At 41.7% G+C, this 19,440-nt stretch overlaps 1 protein-coding gene across 1 annotated transcript in view; it reads left to right on the top strand.

Moving 5' to 3' along the window:
* The first annotated feature begins 9,076 nt into the window (after positions 1–9,076).
* Positions 9,077–19,440, top strand: part of Ranbp17 (RAN binding protein 17) — a 329,913-nt gene continuing 319,549 nt past the window's right edge. The window contains exons 1-2 of the mRNA XM_057775288.1: positions 9,077–9,159; positions 18,774–18,920. Of these exons, the coding sequence (XP_057631271.1) occupies positions 9,142–9,159; positions 18,774–18,920 (165 nt within the window). The 5' untranslated portion in view covers positions 9,077–9,141. The remainder of the gene's footprint in view (positions 9,160–18,773; positions 18,921–19,440) is intronic.

Raw genomic sequence — 19,440 nt, 5'->3', positions numbered from 1 at the left:
GGTGTCTGATGCCCTCTTCTGGCCTGCAGGCGTACACACAGACAGAATATTGTATACATAATAAATAAATAAATATTTTAAAAAAGAGTAGAAATATATATACAGTATAACAAAATTAACCTTAAATTTATATTAATAAACTAAAATTTATACCAATGCAAAATACTTTGAGAAAATGGATGTTTTCTGGATTAAAGTAGATTCAATCAATAGTTTATCTTTTTCTCAATCATTTCTATGTCATATCCCCCTTTCTTCTTTTAGAAGGAGATTGACTATGACCAATAACAATTCATTACCCATCCCCCTTCAATGAAAACAAGCATTCATATTTTTGGAATTATATTTCATTCATATTTGGGCATAGTTCTCTAGACTAGTTGCAGATTGGTGGATGCTGGTAATCTTTGAGGGACCCTGAGAAAATAGAATTTTGGTTAAATCTTAGCTGTAGCAGTTTGTGAGGCTGCATTATCTCAGCCAGTTGTCTTGAAGCTTTTCTGGATGATAGATCAACTGGACCATCGCTCCCATAGGAGTTGTCTTTCCTTGATCAAGTCATATCAGACTGGAAGAATTTCATAACTTTTTATCTTCTGTGGAAACAAAAGCAGAACCTCTTTTTTGAAGCAACATATCCTTGGACCCAAATTTCAAAGTCAAGATTTTAAAAATATATAGGTTTGTTTAGCTTAGCAGCCCCAATAATCAAATGTCTCTCGGTGGTTATCTTATTAATAGAAAAAATGAAAACAAAGGAAACACAATAATATACATAATCCAGATTCTCTGTGTAGTTTCCATCTCTCTGTGGCTTATTACATATTTTTATTTCTCTGTTCCTTTACAGACTTTACTACTTTTAAATCATTTTTTTAAAATCTGTGACTGTTTCTACCCTTTCTCCTCTTTTTCCCAAGCCTACATACATTTGAAACATACTGTGACCCACTTAGAGGCTTTTTTGTCTGACTCTGTCTTTATTGTGTATTTCTAACCCTTTTTGTCTGTATGAGTAAAGCAAGTAAAGCTGTGATGTTCACAGCTCAAGTTCAAAGGCAGCAGCTGAGAGAGACTGTACCACAGCCTGTTTAAGAAGCTGCGGGAACCCTCCATGCAGTTTAGCTCAAGCTCCCATGCTCCAGCGAGGGGAAGCGTTTTTTTGTGTCATGGATTGTTTGAGAGACATGAACTATGAAGTTTCTCTTGACTTTGTTTCGGTATGAATAAAATTGTTCTTTTTAAAAGCTCTTTTAGGTCTATGTAGATCCACACGAAATGGTGGGTGCCATGTGTAAAGGAAGGTGGAGCTTTTGTGTCCCGACTGCATGGTCCCAAATAATCATACAGAAACTTACATTAACTACAAACTGTTTGGTCTATAGTTCAGTGGTGTGGGAGGTCCTTTTGTCTATGTGTTGCTTTTATTGGTTAATGAATAAAGAACTAGCTTGGCCTATAGCATGGAAGGAGGAAGGCAGAGTCAGAAAGAAGCCATGGAGCCTCCAGAGACAGACACACTGAAACTTTGTTGATAGGCCACGACCTTGTGGTGATAGACAGATTAATAGAAATGGGTTTAATATGTAAGTGTTAGCCAATAAGAAGCTAGAGCTAATGGTCCAAGCAGTGATTTAACTAATACAGTTTCTATGTGATTATTTAGGGTCTAAGCTAGCTGGGCAGCCAGGAAAAACAAGCGCCCTCCTCCTATAGTTCAGGCTTATTACTAACTAGCTCTTGCACCTAAATTAACCCATTTATATTAATCTATGTATTGCCCCATAGCCATGGCTTTTACCGGATTGCTGGCCTGTTGTTTCATGGGCAACTGTTCATTTCTCTCTCTCTCTCTCTCTCTCTCTTCTCTCTCTCTCTCTCTCTCTCTCTCTCTCTCTCTCTCTCTCTCTCCCTCTCTCTTTGTTCCATCCCTCCTCATATGAGTCCTCAGTTTGATTGTTCTGCCTAACCCTATACTTCCTGGCTATTGCTCAAATAGCTTTTATTATTAACCAATGGAAACAATACATAGTTAAAGTGTACAGAAGCAACTCATAGCACACATGGACCTTTGGGTGTATTTATCCAAATAGCTCCTCAATATGTAACCAATTTCCAATTTTATTGTCAAGTCATTTCCTATATGGACATCTCATCCTCCTTGGATCCTGAAACCCACACAAGCACCTGCCTGCATGCTTCAGTCTCTGAAACCCTAAGACCAGGTAGCTTCTTTTCATTCTATCATAGATGCTCTTCTCACACTTATTGGGCATCAGAATTCTAGTATACATTTTTATCCAAGTTCCTGGGCTCTGCAGGCACACTGGGTTTATACCTTAACAAGAATACCAACTAAATAGGTCAAAGCACTCATAGATACTCTCCTCCCTCACTCAGCCTTTGACACCCCAAAAAGACTACTCTCATGTGTAGGTATATTCCTTGCTCTGTTGAAACCTTTTTAAAAAATGTTTGTGACCCAGTTCACATAAATAGACATCTCTTCCATGATTGATTGGTCCACAAGCTAAGCTTTTGCTACCACTGGTGTGGGCCTTGCTTCCTCCTATCTTGGGGCTTCAGAAGTAGCCCGAGTTAGGTGTCTATAACCCAACAACTTTACCACCAATCATGTCCTTGGTGAACAAGAAACTGTATGCTCAACCCATGTATAAGCCTAACTTGGGTGAGCCTTTATAGAAGGTTTTTCAGTCAGGCAGTCCATCTTGTGAGGGGAAAACTGGGAGAAAGAAGAAAAGAGATAGAAATGCTGAGGATTTGGCTTTCTTGGGCTCTGTCTTAGTTAAGGTTTCTATTGCTGTGAAGAGACACTATGACCACAGCAACTGTTATAAAGGAAACCATTTAACTGGGGTGGCTTACAGTTCAGAAATTTAGTCTTTATCATCATGGTGAAATGTGGTGGTGTGCAGGCAGGCATGGTACTGGAGCTGAAAGCCCTACATCTTCACCTGCAGGCAATAGGAAGTATTCTGAACTAGGAATAGATTGAACATAGGATACCTTAAAGCTCATGCCATAGTGACACACTACTTTCAACAAGGTCACACTTCCTAGTGGTGTCATTCCTTATGATCTTACGGCGGTGATTTCATTCAAACTACCATAGGCACCTTTATTTTTCCTTATCATAAGACTTTCCTGGTTAGCTGGGTGTTCTCACAGTAGATCTGAGACATCACTGCACTGGTGGAAAGTGTTGGTCTTCATTTCTAAGAAATGGTATATTTTTGCCCATTCAAGGACTATTACTATGCAAAGTAATATATTTTATATAATATATAAGAATATACCTACTACTATTAGGTATGTAGTTTAACATAATTAAATGTATGTTTTATTTCAAATTAATTTTACATTAAAACAATTATTGTTGTTATATATTGATATAATCTAAATTAACTTCATAACCTTTTAAAATAAGGGACTTGTAGACTGGTGTGTCTATTCCTGGGAGGAAACATTTGTGCATAAAATAGGCTTTTGATATCATAGCTTTTTCTCTAAACTACTTTATCCTTGAATTTATACATTTTATGTACTCCATTTTACTTTCAAGACACATTAGTTTTTAAAGGTGTGTGTGCATGAGTGTGTATGTGTGCACAATGGTCAAAACCATTGTGTAATGACAATAAGGGGTTTTGTTTAGCTTTTCTGATTGGCCTTTCCCCCAGTTTCACAGAGTTCCCATCTTTAATAAGAATATGAATGAGACATAATCAGATCACATGGGAATTTTTCATTACAATATGCATTTTTCTCATTATAAAAATGAATGACACTGTGCAGGCTCCATCACTTAGCTGGTTAAATTGCCTGTCATGTAAAAATGAATGACACACATTTACTGACTTTTGTTTTCTGCTGTACTAGGAATTGCACCTAGGGCCTTGTGTGCAATAGGCAAATGCTGTGTGTTAAATCCCCCTCCCCTCTTTTTGATTTTGACACGTGTATCACTATGTTATCAGGTGTTGAGTTATAGTTATGAGAAAAGTAATTAATACATGCAGTCAGCATGCAAAACTATCCACATTTTTGATTCTACAGTTTCTTTTCCCAAACACTGTCCTCTACTGCTTCAATTCATGTCATCATTTACAGCAATTTAATAGTGCTTATAAAGTCTTTGTATTGCAGACTTGTCTTTTTTTTTTTTTTTCCTCCCGAGTGCTGGGATTAAAGGCGTGCGCCACCACTGCCCGGCCAGACTTGTCATCTTGATCTCAGAAATAACAGATCAGAATTTAGAGACACTGGGTGGATTTCCTAAGGGGTCAGAAGTATGCTACTCTGACAAAGTATGTTCCCTGACAGAGCATCAAGATCTAAAACCCACCTGGAAGGCTAGCTTACATAACGAAAGATAATTCTGTAATTACTAAGGGTTTTAATGTTTCTCCTTTAATTGGATTTTGTGGTAGAAATGAATTATCTGACATCCTGGAACATCTTCTGTGCTAATGTTAATGGTTTTAGTGACATAATTCTACCCTAAATTTTGTGCCCGACAAAAGACATTGAGGGTAAATGTGTATTTTGTTGACTGACAATCATAGAAAGGAGAGTTCATTGAAATCTTAAGCAGTCTCATATTTAAAGGTAAAAAAATAATTTAGTTTCTGTCACTAGACTTTCTGGTGAACTCACAAGAGAGCCAGCATTCTCTGCCATTTGTTTTACAAGCCTATATTTATGTCATTTCTCCTCTGGAGATGAGAAAAAAAAAAAAAACAGGAAATACCCCAAACTCACATAATCATTTCTCCTTCCAGAGCCTAAAACTGGAGCTGGCAGGCATGACTTTAAACAATAGTTTTCAAAGGTGTTTGGGATCAACAAGTCAGGCAAAGGCAATAGATAATTAGAATGAGATATTGTATAGCATACGTGTTAGGAAGGTAAGAAAAAAACATTGCTGTCTGGGATACAGAGCTAAGTTTTAGAATGGGGGACTCACAGCTAAGGTTGGTATCAAAAAACCTCAGATATGGATGTGGAACTTAGGAAACAGAAGTAAGAGACTTGGAGAAACAAGGATGAAAACTAGAAAAAGAAAGAGGAGTTTCTAGGAAGCTCATACACTGAGTTCTGAGCAGAAACTCTGAAACCTGCTTCAAAAGAAAAATAGGGCAAAAAGTGACTGCTGAGAAGTTGTCCTCTGACCTACAGACACAGACACACACACAGACACACACACACACACAGACACACACAGACACAGACACACACCATGGCATGTGCATGTTCTCATTGCCACAAATAAGTCTTTTTAAAAAAACAACAGAATGATAAGCGTACCAAAAAATTTCAAGGTTTAGAAGTGGAGTAGCAGGTATGAGGATTCATGGACCACAGAAAAACTATGAAAACCCAGAATCAAGAGTGGATGTCGCAACAGTCTAGTAACGATGGTATGCCTTGGATTAGATCTGTCACTGAAAACAATTCCAGATATGGGAAAGTTATGCATTAGGACAAATTGTGCATATTTTGTTTTATATGCTAAATAGACAAATATGCACATATATTTACCAATTATAACACATCTACATGTACACATACTATACCAGATTATATTTACCTACTTAAGACACTAGGGAACCACCAATGAAAACAGCGTTTATTTGGCCACAATCCTGGAGAGAATAAATGCATCGTTCTTGTCTCCCCCCTGAGCATTATCTAAGTGGCAGCAAGAAGCAACAGAGGCAAATAGCAGGCAGCCGTGCCAATACACTAATGGTAGATAGATGTTGGAGCTGGGGAACAAAGGCCTCTGGGATTTGAGGCACAAAATTCTAGAGAGAAGAAAAGTGAACTTCAAAATCTGTTTACAAAGTCCCTGCCAATCATCAGTTAACTCCTAAGACACACAAACAAAGATAGAGACTTTAGGAAAGCCACCGTAGCTGTAGTACCTGAAGAATGGAGGGAAGCTTTTAGTGGCTGCACAATGCCGTTTTCTAAAAAGTGGAAGGAAGCTTTTAGCAGCTGCACAATGCTATTTCCTAAAGCATGGAAGGAAGCTTTTAGCAATTGCTTAGTGCTGGGAGATTGATCATGTCCAGGCTCTTCAAGGTAAACAGCCCAGAACATTAGCTATAAGACCTGGCAAAGATCATAACCTAGGGATAAGGACAAGGGGAAGCAACCCAGGCTCAGAATGCCTAAAAGCAAGCATTACTAGGGTGGAAGTGAGATACTCTTGCCTAGTAACATAAAAATGGAGAATGCAGCCGGGCGGTGGTGGTGCACGCCTCTAATTCCAGCACCTGGGAGGCAGAGGCAGGCGGATCTCTGTGAGTTCGAGACCAGCCTAGTCTACAGAGCGAGTTTCAGGACAGTCTCCAAAGCTACAGAGAAACCCTGCCTTGAAAAACCAAAAAGAGAGAGAGACAGAGAAGGGGGGGGGGCGAGAGAGAGAGAGAGAGAGAGAGAGAGAGAGAGAGAGAGAGAGAGAGTGCTGATAGAGCTAAATCCTCTATAGTTTTTTTTTATACTATATGAATTAAGCAAAATGTCAAGAAATTAGGTTAGGGGAATAGCTAACACACAGAACCGGTTTGCATAAATTTGCATAAAAACTTTAAATATGATCAAAATATTAAGAAAATAGAGGGTGGTGGTGTGCAATACTTTAATCCCAGCACTCAGAAGGCAGAGTTAGGGGGATCTCTGTGAGTTCAAGGCCAGTCTGGCCTACAGAGCAAGTTCCAGGACAGTCAGAGCTACACAGAGAAACCATGTCTCTGAAAAAAAAAATAATAATCAAAATAAAATAGAGAAAAGCAAAAGGATTTGATCAGAGCCTTCGAACTTATTTAAGTAAACCCAAAGGAAAGCTTTGGGTTTGAAAGTGTGACCAGTGATGGAGGTAAAGGGTCACACACCAGTCTCTGTGCAGCGGGATCGAGTCTCTACCCATGGGCAGCAGATCAGTAGAAAACATTCAACTTTAAGCTAGTGTGTTAAGTTGGGAGCGTAGCCCCCAGCCTCCAGGCCCGAGAGTGGTATTAGTCTGGACTCCAAATCCCAGGATACCACGTCCTGACCGGGGTCAGGACCACTCCCACAGAGTATTTAAGTGAACTCCCAAAAGAGGATCACATGGTCCCCTTTCCTTCCTCCTGGTTGTCACATTCAAGGTCTCCTGGTTCCCTCTTGGGCCACCCGAGAGCACAGAACTCCCATTAAACCTGGATATTTCTTAATTTGGCTTGTTTTGATTTGCCTTGATTGGGAATTTGCGTCGGCAGAGAGCTTGCGTTAGGAAAAATTTCTAACATCGTGTGTGTACACACACACACACACACACACACACACAAGAAATACAGACAAGAGTGCAAGAAACATGAATGATACATCAAAAAGTTTTAACAGACATGGGCTTGAACTTACATAATGCAAGAAAGGAGGACAGAACAGTATTTAAATACTGGTCAATGTTTTTCTTTTCTTTTCTTTTCCATCCTTCCTTCCTTCCTTCCTTCCTTCCTTCCTTCCTTCCTTCCTTCCCTCCCTCCCTCCCTCCTTTCCTCCCTCCCTCCCTCCTTTCTTTTCTTTCTTTTTTCTTCTTTTTCTTTCTTGAGACAGGGTTTCTCTGTAGCTTTTGAGCCTGTCCTGGAACTTGCTCTGTAGATCAGGCTGGCCTCAAACTCAGAGATCTGCCTACCTCTGCTTCTTAAGTGCTGAGATTAAAGACAAGCACCACCACCTCCTGGCATTTGTCCATATTTTTCAGAAGCTGATGAAAAATGTCAGATCACATGAGAAAAACTATGAAATTTAAGCAGAATGAATATAACACATAGACTTAGTGACAAACTCAAACTGGTTGAGAGCAAAGAGAAGGAAAAAAAAACCTTTAAGTATTAGAGCATATTATCTTCAAAGGTGCAATAATAAGATTGATGACTTACTTCTGCATTGGAATAATGACAACCAGAAGACAATGGAAGGTCATTTTTAAAATGTTAAAAGCTTAAAAAAAATTAACAGACTAATATGGAATTCTATACCCAGCAAAACTACCTTTAAAATTGATGGGATAAAAATGCTTTCAAATTAACAAAAAGTGAGAGAATTTGTTGTCAGTATACCTAAACTGTAAGAAATATTAAAGGAAAATTTCCTCTTACATACAAAAGACAAGGCCCCCCAAACGGAAGTGTTGAACTCTGGAGAAATGAAGAGTGACCAAGAATGAGTGGCTCTGATCCTATCTCTAATACCCCCATCCCAGTGGGATAATTTGATGTAAAATATAAGTTCATATAAAATTGTAGACGAGGCACAGGCAAGTTAGAATTTTACATTAATCCCACATGTACACTGTTAGTTTAACTCAATAAAGTCTAAAAAATTTAAAAGAAAAAATGAGAGCTGGGCATTGAGGGCAGAAGTTAAGGCAGCAGTTGCTTATAGGGGTCAACGGCTGTCAGGGTATTAGAGGACAAGAATATTTGTGGAGATGTGGAACTAGGGACCCACGGATGATATATTTTTACAGTCCTGTCAGGCATCAAGATGGGCTGTGGCAGATTCAAGATGTACTTATTATTATATGTATGCAAGTGGTGCAGAAATCTCTTAAAGCATTTGGATCGCCACAAGCTGGAGCTGCAGGCAGAGTTGTGAGCTTGTGGGTGCTCTCCACTGCTGAGCGGTCGCTTGGGCCTGGCTATGGTAGATTTAAGGGTTAGCCAAAACAAGTATGGCGATGCAGATGGCTGCAAGTTCGAAGCCAGCCTGGTCCACGATAGTTACAGACCGGGCAGGTGAAGCTGTGTGTTCAAAAGAAAAAAAAATATATGGTGGTTGCCATGGCAGGCAGTTGGGTCGTGGTGGTGGGCTAAAGGGCAGAGGTCAGAGGCTCAGACCTGAGGAAGCAGCGGTTGCAACAGGAGCGCACCGGCGGTTGGGCGTGGGCGCCCGAGGACACGCCCCCTCCGCCCCGCCAGCCCCGCCCACTGCGCTCGGGGCTCTGAGCGGAGCGCGCCGACCACAGGGAGCGAGCAGCGTGGGGGATCCCGCGGCGGTCGGGCTCGCGCGGCGCCCTCGCTCCCCCTCCCCTCGGCCCTAGGGCCGCGCGGCCCGCGCCGCTCCGAGAAGATGGCGCTGCACTTTCAGGTCAGTGCGCCGGGCTGCGGGCCTGGAGCTCCGGCGGTGGCGGGCGGCGGGGGGTCCCAGGCCGCGACCCCGAGCGAGCACAGCCCCTTGCCCGGGGACGGCGAGTCGGCGGCGGGCTTTGCGCTCGCCCACCCGAGTCCGCCCTCGTCGGCGTGGGCTGCAGCGACGTCCGGGCAGGTGGGAGCCGGTGCGGAGGAGCCGCCTGGCAGCCCTCACGCCCAGCCCGCGGTCCGCGCCCTCCCGGGGAGCCTGGGCTCGGAGGCCGGGGCGGCGGGAGCGCGGGAGCGCGGCTAGAGGACTGTCATTGGCCCGAGGCGGGCGGGCGGGTCGAGGCCCGGCGCGTCTGGGAGCGCGCAGCCTCATTGGAGGAGCCTCGGGGCAGGGCGCGGGCTGCGCTGGAGGGGTGCGTCTGCCTGGTGGCTCCGGCGCTCAGCGGGTCTTCGTCCCACCGGCGTCTACGGAGCCTCCCGACTGGTGTCTGTACGGTGGCGGAACGTTCTGGGGCTGCAGGGCGACGTCAGCTACCACCCTTATCCTTTTAGAGCGCGCAGTAATTACTGCACACGTGAAAACTGTTATGGTAGAATTAGTCACAGGATATCGCGGGAGCACCGAAAGCGGGCAGGCGATCGCGTCTGCAGAGTGGAGCCTCCACTTGTTACTTGGTTCCTACCGCTGGTACATATGCCTCTGAGCAAACTCCAAGGAACGCGGGGATTGTCGGAACTGTAGATGACCAGACAAATAGGAAAGGAAGACCACAGAGGCTGAAAGACGGTGTGGGCAAAGCAAAGGATTGTGGAAGACCTTGACATCCTCTGAAAACCTGCCTGTTCCTGGATCCTAAGACTAATTGGAAAAGAAAGAGCTCAGGGGAGGTGTCGCCTGGCAGATGACCTTAGAGAAGTAGGGAGAGTCTTGGTGGCAATGTGTCTGAGTGTCACATTCCCCTTGTAGACAGATCCTCTGCTTTATTGCTTCTTCTAAGGGGTGTTTCCAAGCCGGAAATAGACCCACATTCTATGTTTTGACTTACCCTGTTTGTTTGTTTGTTTGTTTAAGTGTCCCAGGTCAGAATTGCATATTTATTGTTACTTTAGTAAATACGCCCTGTGGGAATTTTTTACAGGGAGAACTTACTGTGAATCATAAGTAGATTATCAGATGTACATAGGGCAGGTATGTCTTGAGTAAATTAGAAGGTATGGAAGAACTTTGGAACTTAGTTGGACTTGGAAAGATGGTGCCTGGTAAATTGCCAGGTCCTGGAAACCTTCATACCCAAGGGCAATATTAGAAAAAGTTAGATGTTGATGCCCAAACTGATCATATCATTCCCAGAAATATTCATTAAAGTAACATTTTTTAGGGCATTGCTTCAGTGTCTTTTTCACACTTGGTAATTGACATAAATGTCCCCAGGGCAATGCTGCCTGTGTGGACTGACTGGCCATACTGTGCTTTTTACCTTTGAATCCATGTCCTGACTTTCTGGAAACCAGTCAGTTCGGAGCCAGTGAGTTAGGGTGTATTCTTGGTCTCCAAAGAAGATATGAATCTGGGTTGTCTTTGAGGAGGAGGTCCAGGTTGGGGAGCACAACGAGGGACAACAGAATCGGGAATAAGTAGCCTAGCTATGATATGGCGAAAGCTTAGTGGACTTGAGTGGTTTGCTCTCTGAATGGTTCTGGAATCAGAGATCAGTAGCTAGTCTTCTAATCCCTACTTTGGCTGGGGATTGACTCTAGATGTGAGTGAGAGATGCACAGTGTTAGCTTGGTGAGCAGTGGTTTGGGAAAGGCGGTTGTTGTCTGAAGTGTGGCAGTCACTGGGACACTCCCTTTCTACTTTACCCTTCATGGTGGTTTCTGATATTTTCTCTGTAGTTTCAGCAGTGATACTAGGGGAAAGCAATGATCACTCAGTAAGGGAGTGTCAGATCCCAAAGCTTGTCTCTCATTGGACCAGTGTTTACTCTGACACATTCCTCTTATTCCTAAGCAGCCTCTGGAAAAGTCCAGGGCATTGGAAGCCATATTGGAACATTTCCTTAATTGCCCCAGTGTTTGAATATTAGTGGGATCTTCACAGAGAAGTGGTTGGTAGAGCTGGATGAGTAAAGGAAATTGCTGTGCACCTGGAGCTGGCCACAGTCCCTAAAAGTCCTCCTGCCACCAACAGCAAATTCAGGGATTTCCCACAGCCACCCAGAGGTCTGTCAGTTTCCCAGTAGGGCTCAGAGTTCATCAAAATGATCAATTATCAAAATTATTGAATTCATAATTGTGATTCTTTATAGGGAAAGAAGATTGGCTAAAGGGAGATACATAGAGGATAATCTGAAGATTCTAAAATACATCTTTTGTCCTCGGGATAGGATATTCTCCTGGCATCCATGTTGCATGTACCACTGTAAGGTGGGAAGGCTCACCTACTCTCTAGTACCCACAGTGTTTATTGAAGATTCATTACTTAGACATGACTGATAATTTTGAGTTCCACTGGTAACCTGTGATCCCAAATCATCATCCTAAGCCAAAACCCTGAACCTGTGACTAGGTATGGTCAGTGTTTGTACTAAAAATATAACTACTGTCAACTATGACAGATTATCTACCAGAAATTGAGGGCAAAGGCCAGATTGCTTTTTGGGCAAGACTTCTGTCTTAAGGTTTCTTTGGCTGTGAAGAGACACCATGACCATGGCAACTCTTACAAAGGGAAAAACATTTAATTGGGTGGCTCACAGTTTTAGATTTAGTCCATTACCATAGTGGGACATGGTGGTGTGCAGGCTGACACGGTGCTGGAGAAGAAGCTGAGTGTACTACATCTTGACTTGCAGGCAACAGGAAGTGGTCTGTGATACCGGGTGGTCTCTTGAGCATATATGAGACCCACAGTGACACACTTCCTCCAACAAGACTTTACCTGCTCCAACAAGGTCATACTTCCTAATAGTATTGCTCCTTTTGGAGGACATTTCCTTTCAAACCACAACAATCACTTTTTAAAAAATTTTTTTCTTCTGTCATATTTTTTTAATATTTATTTATTTATTAACTATATATACAATATTCTGTCTGTGTGTATGCCCGAAGGCCAGAAGAGGGCACCAGACCTCATTGCAGATGGTTGTGAGCCACCATGTGGTTGCTGGGAATTGAACTCAGGACCTTTGGAAGAGCAGGCAATGCTCTTAACTGTTGAGCCATCTCTCTAGCCTCTTCTTTCATATTCTAACTGCAGTTTCCCGTCTAACCTCTCCTCCCAGTCCCCTTCCACCTTACTTGCCCCCCCACCCCCATCCACTTGGCTTCCATTTTCCTTGTGAAAAGGGCAGGCTTCCCAGGGATATCATCCAAACATGGCTTATCAAGTTGCAATAAGACTAGGCATGTCTCCTCATTAAGGCTGGATGAGGCCACCCAGGAGGAGGAACAGGGTTCCAAAAGCAGCCTAAAGAATCAGAGACAGCCCCAGCCCCTACTCCCTCTGTTAGGAGTCCCCCAAGAACTCCAAGTTACACAACTATAAAATATATGCAGAGGGCCTAGATCAGTCCCATGCAGGCTCCCTGGCTATTGGTTCAGTCTCTATGAGCCCCGATTAGTTGATTTTGTGTGTGGGGTTTTTTTTTTTTTTTTTGGAGTGTGTGTGTGTGTAGTCCTTGACCATCTATAGTCCTTCCTTCCCATCTTCCACAGGATTCCCTGAGCTCCACCTATCTTTGGCTGTGGGTCTCTGCATCTGCTCCCATCAGTTGCTGGATGAAGCCTCTCTGATGATGAATATGCTAGACTCTGGTCTATGAGTAGTGCAGAATATCATTAGGAATCCTTTCATTGGTTCATTCCTAGGGCTTTGGGCTATCCATCCTCTGGGTCCCCAGACAGTGTTAGGTGTGGGCTCCCTTTTGTGGCATGGATCTTAAGCTGGACCAGTCTTTGGTTGACCACTTGCACAAGGTCTACACCACCTTCACCCCAGCACTCTTACAGGCAGAACAAATTGTAGGTGGAAGGTATCATGGCTGAGTTTGTGCTTCAGTCCCTCTACCTGAGGCCTTGCCTGGTTACAGAAGATGGCTGGTTCAGGCTCCATGTCCTGCATTACTAGGAATCTTAGCTGGTGTCACCCTTGTAGATTCCTGGGAGTTTACATTGCACTAGTGGCTACCTCACTCCGATTGCCAGAGGACCAAAGGAGAGGGAAAACAGAAGACAGCATGAAGCTTGTGAATCTAGGTCCTGGCCTGGAGCTCCAGCACCACTGGAAAGGGACACTTGGAGTAGAGATCTGCTGGAGACATGTTTAGTTTGGTTTCTGCTGGTTGGCTGTAATTTTTAGTACCTTCCTGGAAAGCGTGTGTGTGTGTGTGTGTGTAGGTTAAACGTAGGAATTAGACATTGGTGGCAGGTAGACAGTAACTGAAGAATGTCAGATGGCGAGGGAGGTGCCTGTTACATGTAGACTTGTCATTGACTTAGTTTTGCCTGTTTACTAAATGACTCTTGTGCAGCCTACATGCACGTGCCCTCTCAACTTCAGTTTTTCTGTCTGTGAGAGGCTATACTAAAATTAAGTAGTTAATAGGAATCTGTTTTTCAGAATTGGCTTAAGGAAAGATGAGAATACTCTGGTAAACTGTGAGGCACCTAAAGAACTATTTGGTTGTTGCAGAAGTACTGTAGTTTTGCATTGTGGAAATATGTCATTTGATATTCTTAACACATGTGGTTATGTTGTAAATCATTTTAATATGCATTTCTCACTGTATGTTTTTTGCTTGTGACATTACTGTTTATTTTTGATTTATATTATGGAAATGATGAAGACAAAAAACAAATTTGAGTGATTTTAAAAATTTTAGTTGTTTATTACTGTCTTAGGGTTGCTATTACTGTGAAGAGACACCATGACCATGGCAACTCCTACAAAGAGGGAACATTTAATTGGGCTAGCTTACAGTTCAGAGGTTTAGTTCATCGTTCTCACAGTAGAAAATGCTTACACGCAGGCAGACATGGTGCTAGAAAGGTAGCTGAGAATTCTACATCTTGATCAGCAGGCAAAAGGAAGTGAACTGAGACACTGGTATGACTTGAGCATATGAGACCTCAAAGCCCAACTCCACAGTGACATAATCCTCCAAAGAGGCCACATGTACTCCAGGAGTGCCACACCTTATAATATTGTCACTCCCTATGAACTTATGGGGGCACTTACATACAAACTACCACAATTACTGTGTGTGGGCTATGGCACATGTGAAGAGGGTAAACTACAGCTTTGTGGAGTAGATTCTCTTCCTTCATGAGTTCCGGCTACCTGCTAAGCCATCTTGTGAACGATTTTTTGTTTAAGTATAAAATGGATCAATGGCAGCAGAGACCATTTCAACAGAACATTTGGCTCACAAACTGCAGTGGTGGTTCAATATGGTTTGCAAAGGGATCAAGAGTCCTGAAGTTGAGGAGTAGTGTGGCTGGCCATCAGAAGTTGACAGTGATCCACGGAAAGCAGTCATTGAAGCTGAACCTCTTTCGACTGTAGGAGAAGCTGCCAGAGAAGTCAGTGCGGACCATTCATGGTCATTTGACATTTGAAGCAAATTGGAAAGGCAGAAAAATTTGGTAAATGGATTTTTCATGAGCTAGTTGAACATTTTTTTAGAAAAATGTTTTGAATTGGTGCATCTCTTTTTCTTCCCAACAATGATGAACCATTTCTTGATCAGACTGTGATGTGTGACAGAAAAATGAATTAAATATGACAATTGTTGATGACCAGCTCAGTGGTTAGACTGAGGAGAATCCAAAGTACTTTCCAGAACCAAACTTGCACCATAAGAAGGTCATAGTCACAGTTGGGTGTTCTGCTGCTTGTCTGGTCTATTACATGATGAATGAATTCTGATCAAACCATGATATCTGAGAAGTGTGCTCAGCAAGTCCATGACATGCGCACCAAAAGGCTGCAGCACCCACAGCTGCATTGCTTCTCCAGGACAAACCTGAACTGCATGCTGCACAGTTAGTGCTCCAATAGTTGAATTCATTGAGCTTTGTACTTCTGCCTCATCTACCATGTTCACCTGACCTCTTACCATCTGCCTACCACTTCTACAAGTACCTTGACAGTGTTTAACAATGAAAAAAAATCACTTCTATAACCCACAAAATGTGGTGTGTTAAACATTAAACCTTTCCAGACAAAGATTCTTGCTCTGGTAGGAAGGTATGACCCAGACACTGCTAACCAACCAGTCTTCTGACTAGCACGTGGTTTCCCAGAGAACCTGTCTACAGTCTTTTATCTTTCTCAGTAGACTGATAAATTTTCATCTTAGTTTCTATAAACTGGTGTCTGAGAATATAGTGAGAACGGCTCAGAAAGGCATGCTGTCTCAATTTACTGACATGTTTGGATTATTAAAGCTTCTAAGGTATAGTGTCAACATTAGAAACACGTAAATAATAAGTACAATAAGAACCGGATCTGGTAAACCTCTAAAGGTAACCAGCAAATATGAACATACCAGAATTTTTTTAAACTATTACAGTAACAGACAACTTGGTGTACCCTTCAAATCTTTTATAAAAGTTCAAACTTTCCCCTTTTAATTTTTTACTACTTTTCATTTGTTAATTTAAAATATTGGCCTAGAGAGGTGGCTCAGTGGTTAAGAGCACTGGCTGCTCTTCCAGAGGACTTAGGTTTGATTCCTAGCACTCAGAAAGATGACTAACTGTATTTCCAGTTCCAGGGGATCCAATGCCCTCTTCTGAAGGCAGTGCATGCATCTAATGTACAGATGTACATGCAAATAAAACACCCATATACATAACAATAAATGTTAAAAAACACTCAAAATAATTCTAAAAGTTTTTTAAAAAGTAATTTGAAACATCTTTGAAAAAGAGGTGATTGATAATGTCAACTGAACACTAACTATATACTATATACTATCTTTCTGCCTTGAAGTTTATTAAATCAGTACAGCAAGGCAAATACAATCCAGACCTTTTCACAATGTTTCTTAGTAGGCTTTTTTGGATAATTAGATATCATTGATTTGACTAATATTAACATTTATATATTTTTAAATATTGGTTTTCTAGATCCTTTGTAACAAATGCCACAAGTGGGGTGGCTTAAAACTCAAATTTATTTTCAGTTCTGAAGGCCGGAAGACTGGGGTAAATGAGGTTGGTTCTTCTGAAAGTTTCACCCTAGCTTCTCACTGCTTTTGGAAACTTTGGTACTTCCTGGCTTTAGATGTGACTTTCCAGTCTCTGCCTGTCTTCCTATGGCTCTCTCCTCTGTATCTCACTGCATCTGAAATCTCCTTCTCCCTTTCTTTTTCCAGAAAATTACTCCTTTTTAAAGAGAAAGAGTGGTGATAATGACCATTAAAAGTATGGCCAACTTCCATGTTCATGAGAGTTACCTTTGCAAGTAGTTTTATGAAGGTGCAAATGATATTTTTTTCATTTTCAATTGCAGAGAGGTTTTATTCCAAGTGTTCTGTTTTTCTCTATCCTCCAATGAGAACATGTTTACAATCTGAAAAGAAGGCAATATTTTACTGACTTAATGTTTCAATTTATCAGTTTAGGGAAGTGAACATTGGTACCTCCAAGAACGTTTGGTGTTTTGGGCTGTGTCTTACTTTCACAGTTCATGATGCTCTAAGAGTCCCAGGCAGACACTCACATGTCCCCACCTGTATTGGTGCCCTGATAGACAGAATGTCCTAGCTTCGTGATCAATCTTTATATTTCATACATTTCTGGGGAAAGTTCCGCTATACAGTAAAGGGGGCCAGGGCATCCCGTCTATGAGAGAAGACTTTTTTATTTTGTTTGGAAATTTCCTATGAAACCCAGGATGGCCTTGAATTCTCAGTCTTCCTGTGTCAGCCTCCTGAATTCTGGGATTATAGAAATGTACAACTGTGTCCTTCCATATAAGGATGCCAGTAATTGACTTTAGAGTTAGATTTAGTGCCCACTCCATATCTATGATGATTTCATCAAATTCCTTAACTAAAGGTTTATAAAGACCTTATTTCTAATGAAGATTTTCCTCATAGACTCTGAGGTTTAGGGATTAGACCTGTCTTTTAGGGGTATAGTTCTTTACCTTACAGTGGTATAAAGTGTGCAATGGTGCGTACACCTTGGCCTCTAACTCTAAGTGAAGTGATGAACATAGGGCAGTACTCCTGCCTCCTAGATGGTGGGAGTACAGGTATGTGCCACTGTGTTTGGTGGGGGTCCTTATTTTAATGAATCAATATGAAACTTTAGTTTTGGAAAATTCTCGAGTCTTGGCTACTGGGTTGTGGCACAGATAGGGAAGTGGGAAATGTGAAGGACCTACAAAGAGAGAAGTGGGAACAAGGATGGGAGCCATGGCATCTCCTTTTTAGTGCTGCTTGGGGATTTGAGGGGTGTGAAGCCTGCTGCAGCTGTAAGCTGGATATAAAAATTCATGCCAGAATCCGGGCTGAGGTGGAGCACGTCTTTAATCGCAGTACTCAGGAGGTAGAAGCAGTCAGATCTTTGTGCGTTTGAGACCAGCCTGGTCTACAAGAGCTAGTTCCAGGACAGCTAGGGCTGTTACACAGAGAAACTCTGTCTCAAAAAACAAAACAAATAAACAAAAAAATCAAACCAAAACAAAAAGAATTCAGGCCAGAACAAAATTGGCATTTCTTTTGGAATAACCCATTATGTTCATTTGGCTACCTGTTTTTGAAATCTCTGCCAATATTTTTTGTCAAGTATATAATTCAAGTCCCAAGTGAAATCTTTTGTTTTAGTGAACGGCTTTAACAAGATTCATTTAAACTGAATTCACTTGGTAGTTCACTGTTTCCCTGTATTCTATATCATCAGATGATACTGTGTTTGTAGACAGAATGGATTAGTCTTTGTGCTTATAAGATAAGAACCTGTGCAATAATTAGTTAGAATGTTGTTAGAAATATTGTAGGATCAAAAATTATGACCTGAAGCACTATGAGTTCAGAAGGTCCAAGTCAGCTTACATATAATTATCATTAATTCTTTTTTATAGGTTGCAGTAGGATTGGAAACAACAGAAGAGCGTAAATTGATCTGTGGGCAGCTTTTGTGTGCTCATTCTAGCCTCTAACTTCATTGGGCATCTCCTGGCTGTTTACTGGCCACTGTTGAATGCCTTGAAATGAGTACATTCATTTTATTTCAAGACCTTGTAAATGTTATTTCTTTGCCTCCACTACCTTCTAATCTTTTCTACGTCTGGTTTGCCCTTTAGGTTTGAGGCATTCTTGGTTTTGAACATTTTAGCATAGATGTCATTCTTCTTCAGGCATAACCTTGTGAGCTCCTTAAGGAGAGAATCTTCCCTATTAAGTTACATTGCATAACTCAATTTTTAAGTTAGTAATTTGGGAAATAGGAGATGTGCCTCTTTTTTACTATATCTAAGTGAGTCATTGCTGCACAATAACTATATATTGATTGAATGTATATAAGTATTATTTCTGCATCTCATTTTCTGTGTCTAATATATTTATTTATTTTTATTTAAGTCAAATGTCTTTTTTTCTCCCTCTGAAGAATTTGGCCGAATTGGAAGCATTGTGTACTCATCTCTACGTAGGGACTGATCTCACAGAAAGAATAGAGGCTGAGAAAGCACTCTTGGAACTGATTGACAGCCCAGAATGTCTCAGCAAGTGTCAACTTTTATTAGAACAAGGAACAGTAAGTATGTATTAAGTGATTAACCATGCAAGGCCAGTATTAACAGTAATAGCAAGCAGTGTTAGCAGTGATACTCGCAGCTTTTGCCAAATCTATTTATTATAATTCCCTGTCAGAGGGGTTAAGCAGGAAAGAATTAGAAAGCCCCGGAAAAGGCTACAAAGTAGAAACAAGAATGTGTTGGAATAGTTTCTTAGTTCTTGACCTGCTTTTATGTCACATTTTATATGCTTATTTTCATATTGCGAGGGAGTGAACAAGGACCTTTTACATGTTAAACAAGCTTTCTACTGCCAAGTTGATGGAGGAAGGCCATTGGCTAATAAAGAAACTGCCTTGGCCCATTTGATAGGCCAGCCTTTAGATGTTTAGAGTAAACAGAATGGAATGCTAGGAAGAAGGGAAGTGAGCTCAGATGGCATGCCTGCTCCTTTCCAGGGCAGATGCGATGAAGCTCCGACCCAGGATGGATGTAGGCTAGAATCTTCCCTGTAAGCTCACCTTGGGGTGCAACACACAT

The sequence above is a fragment of the Chionomys nivalis genome, chromosome 7, assembly GCF_950005125.1.
Source record: "Chionomys nivalis chromosome 7, mChiNiv1.1, whole genome shotgun sequence".
NCBI classification, from domain to species: Eukaryota; Metazoa; Chordata; class Mammalia; order Rodentia; family Cricetidae; genus Chionomys; species Chionomys nivalis.
The sequence above is the reverse complement of the archived record's forward strand: the minus strand, read 5'-3'. Positions and strand labels throughout refer to the sequence as shown.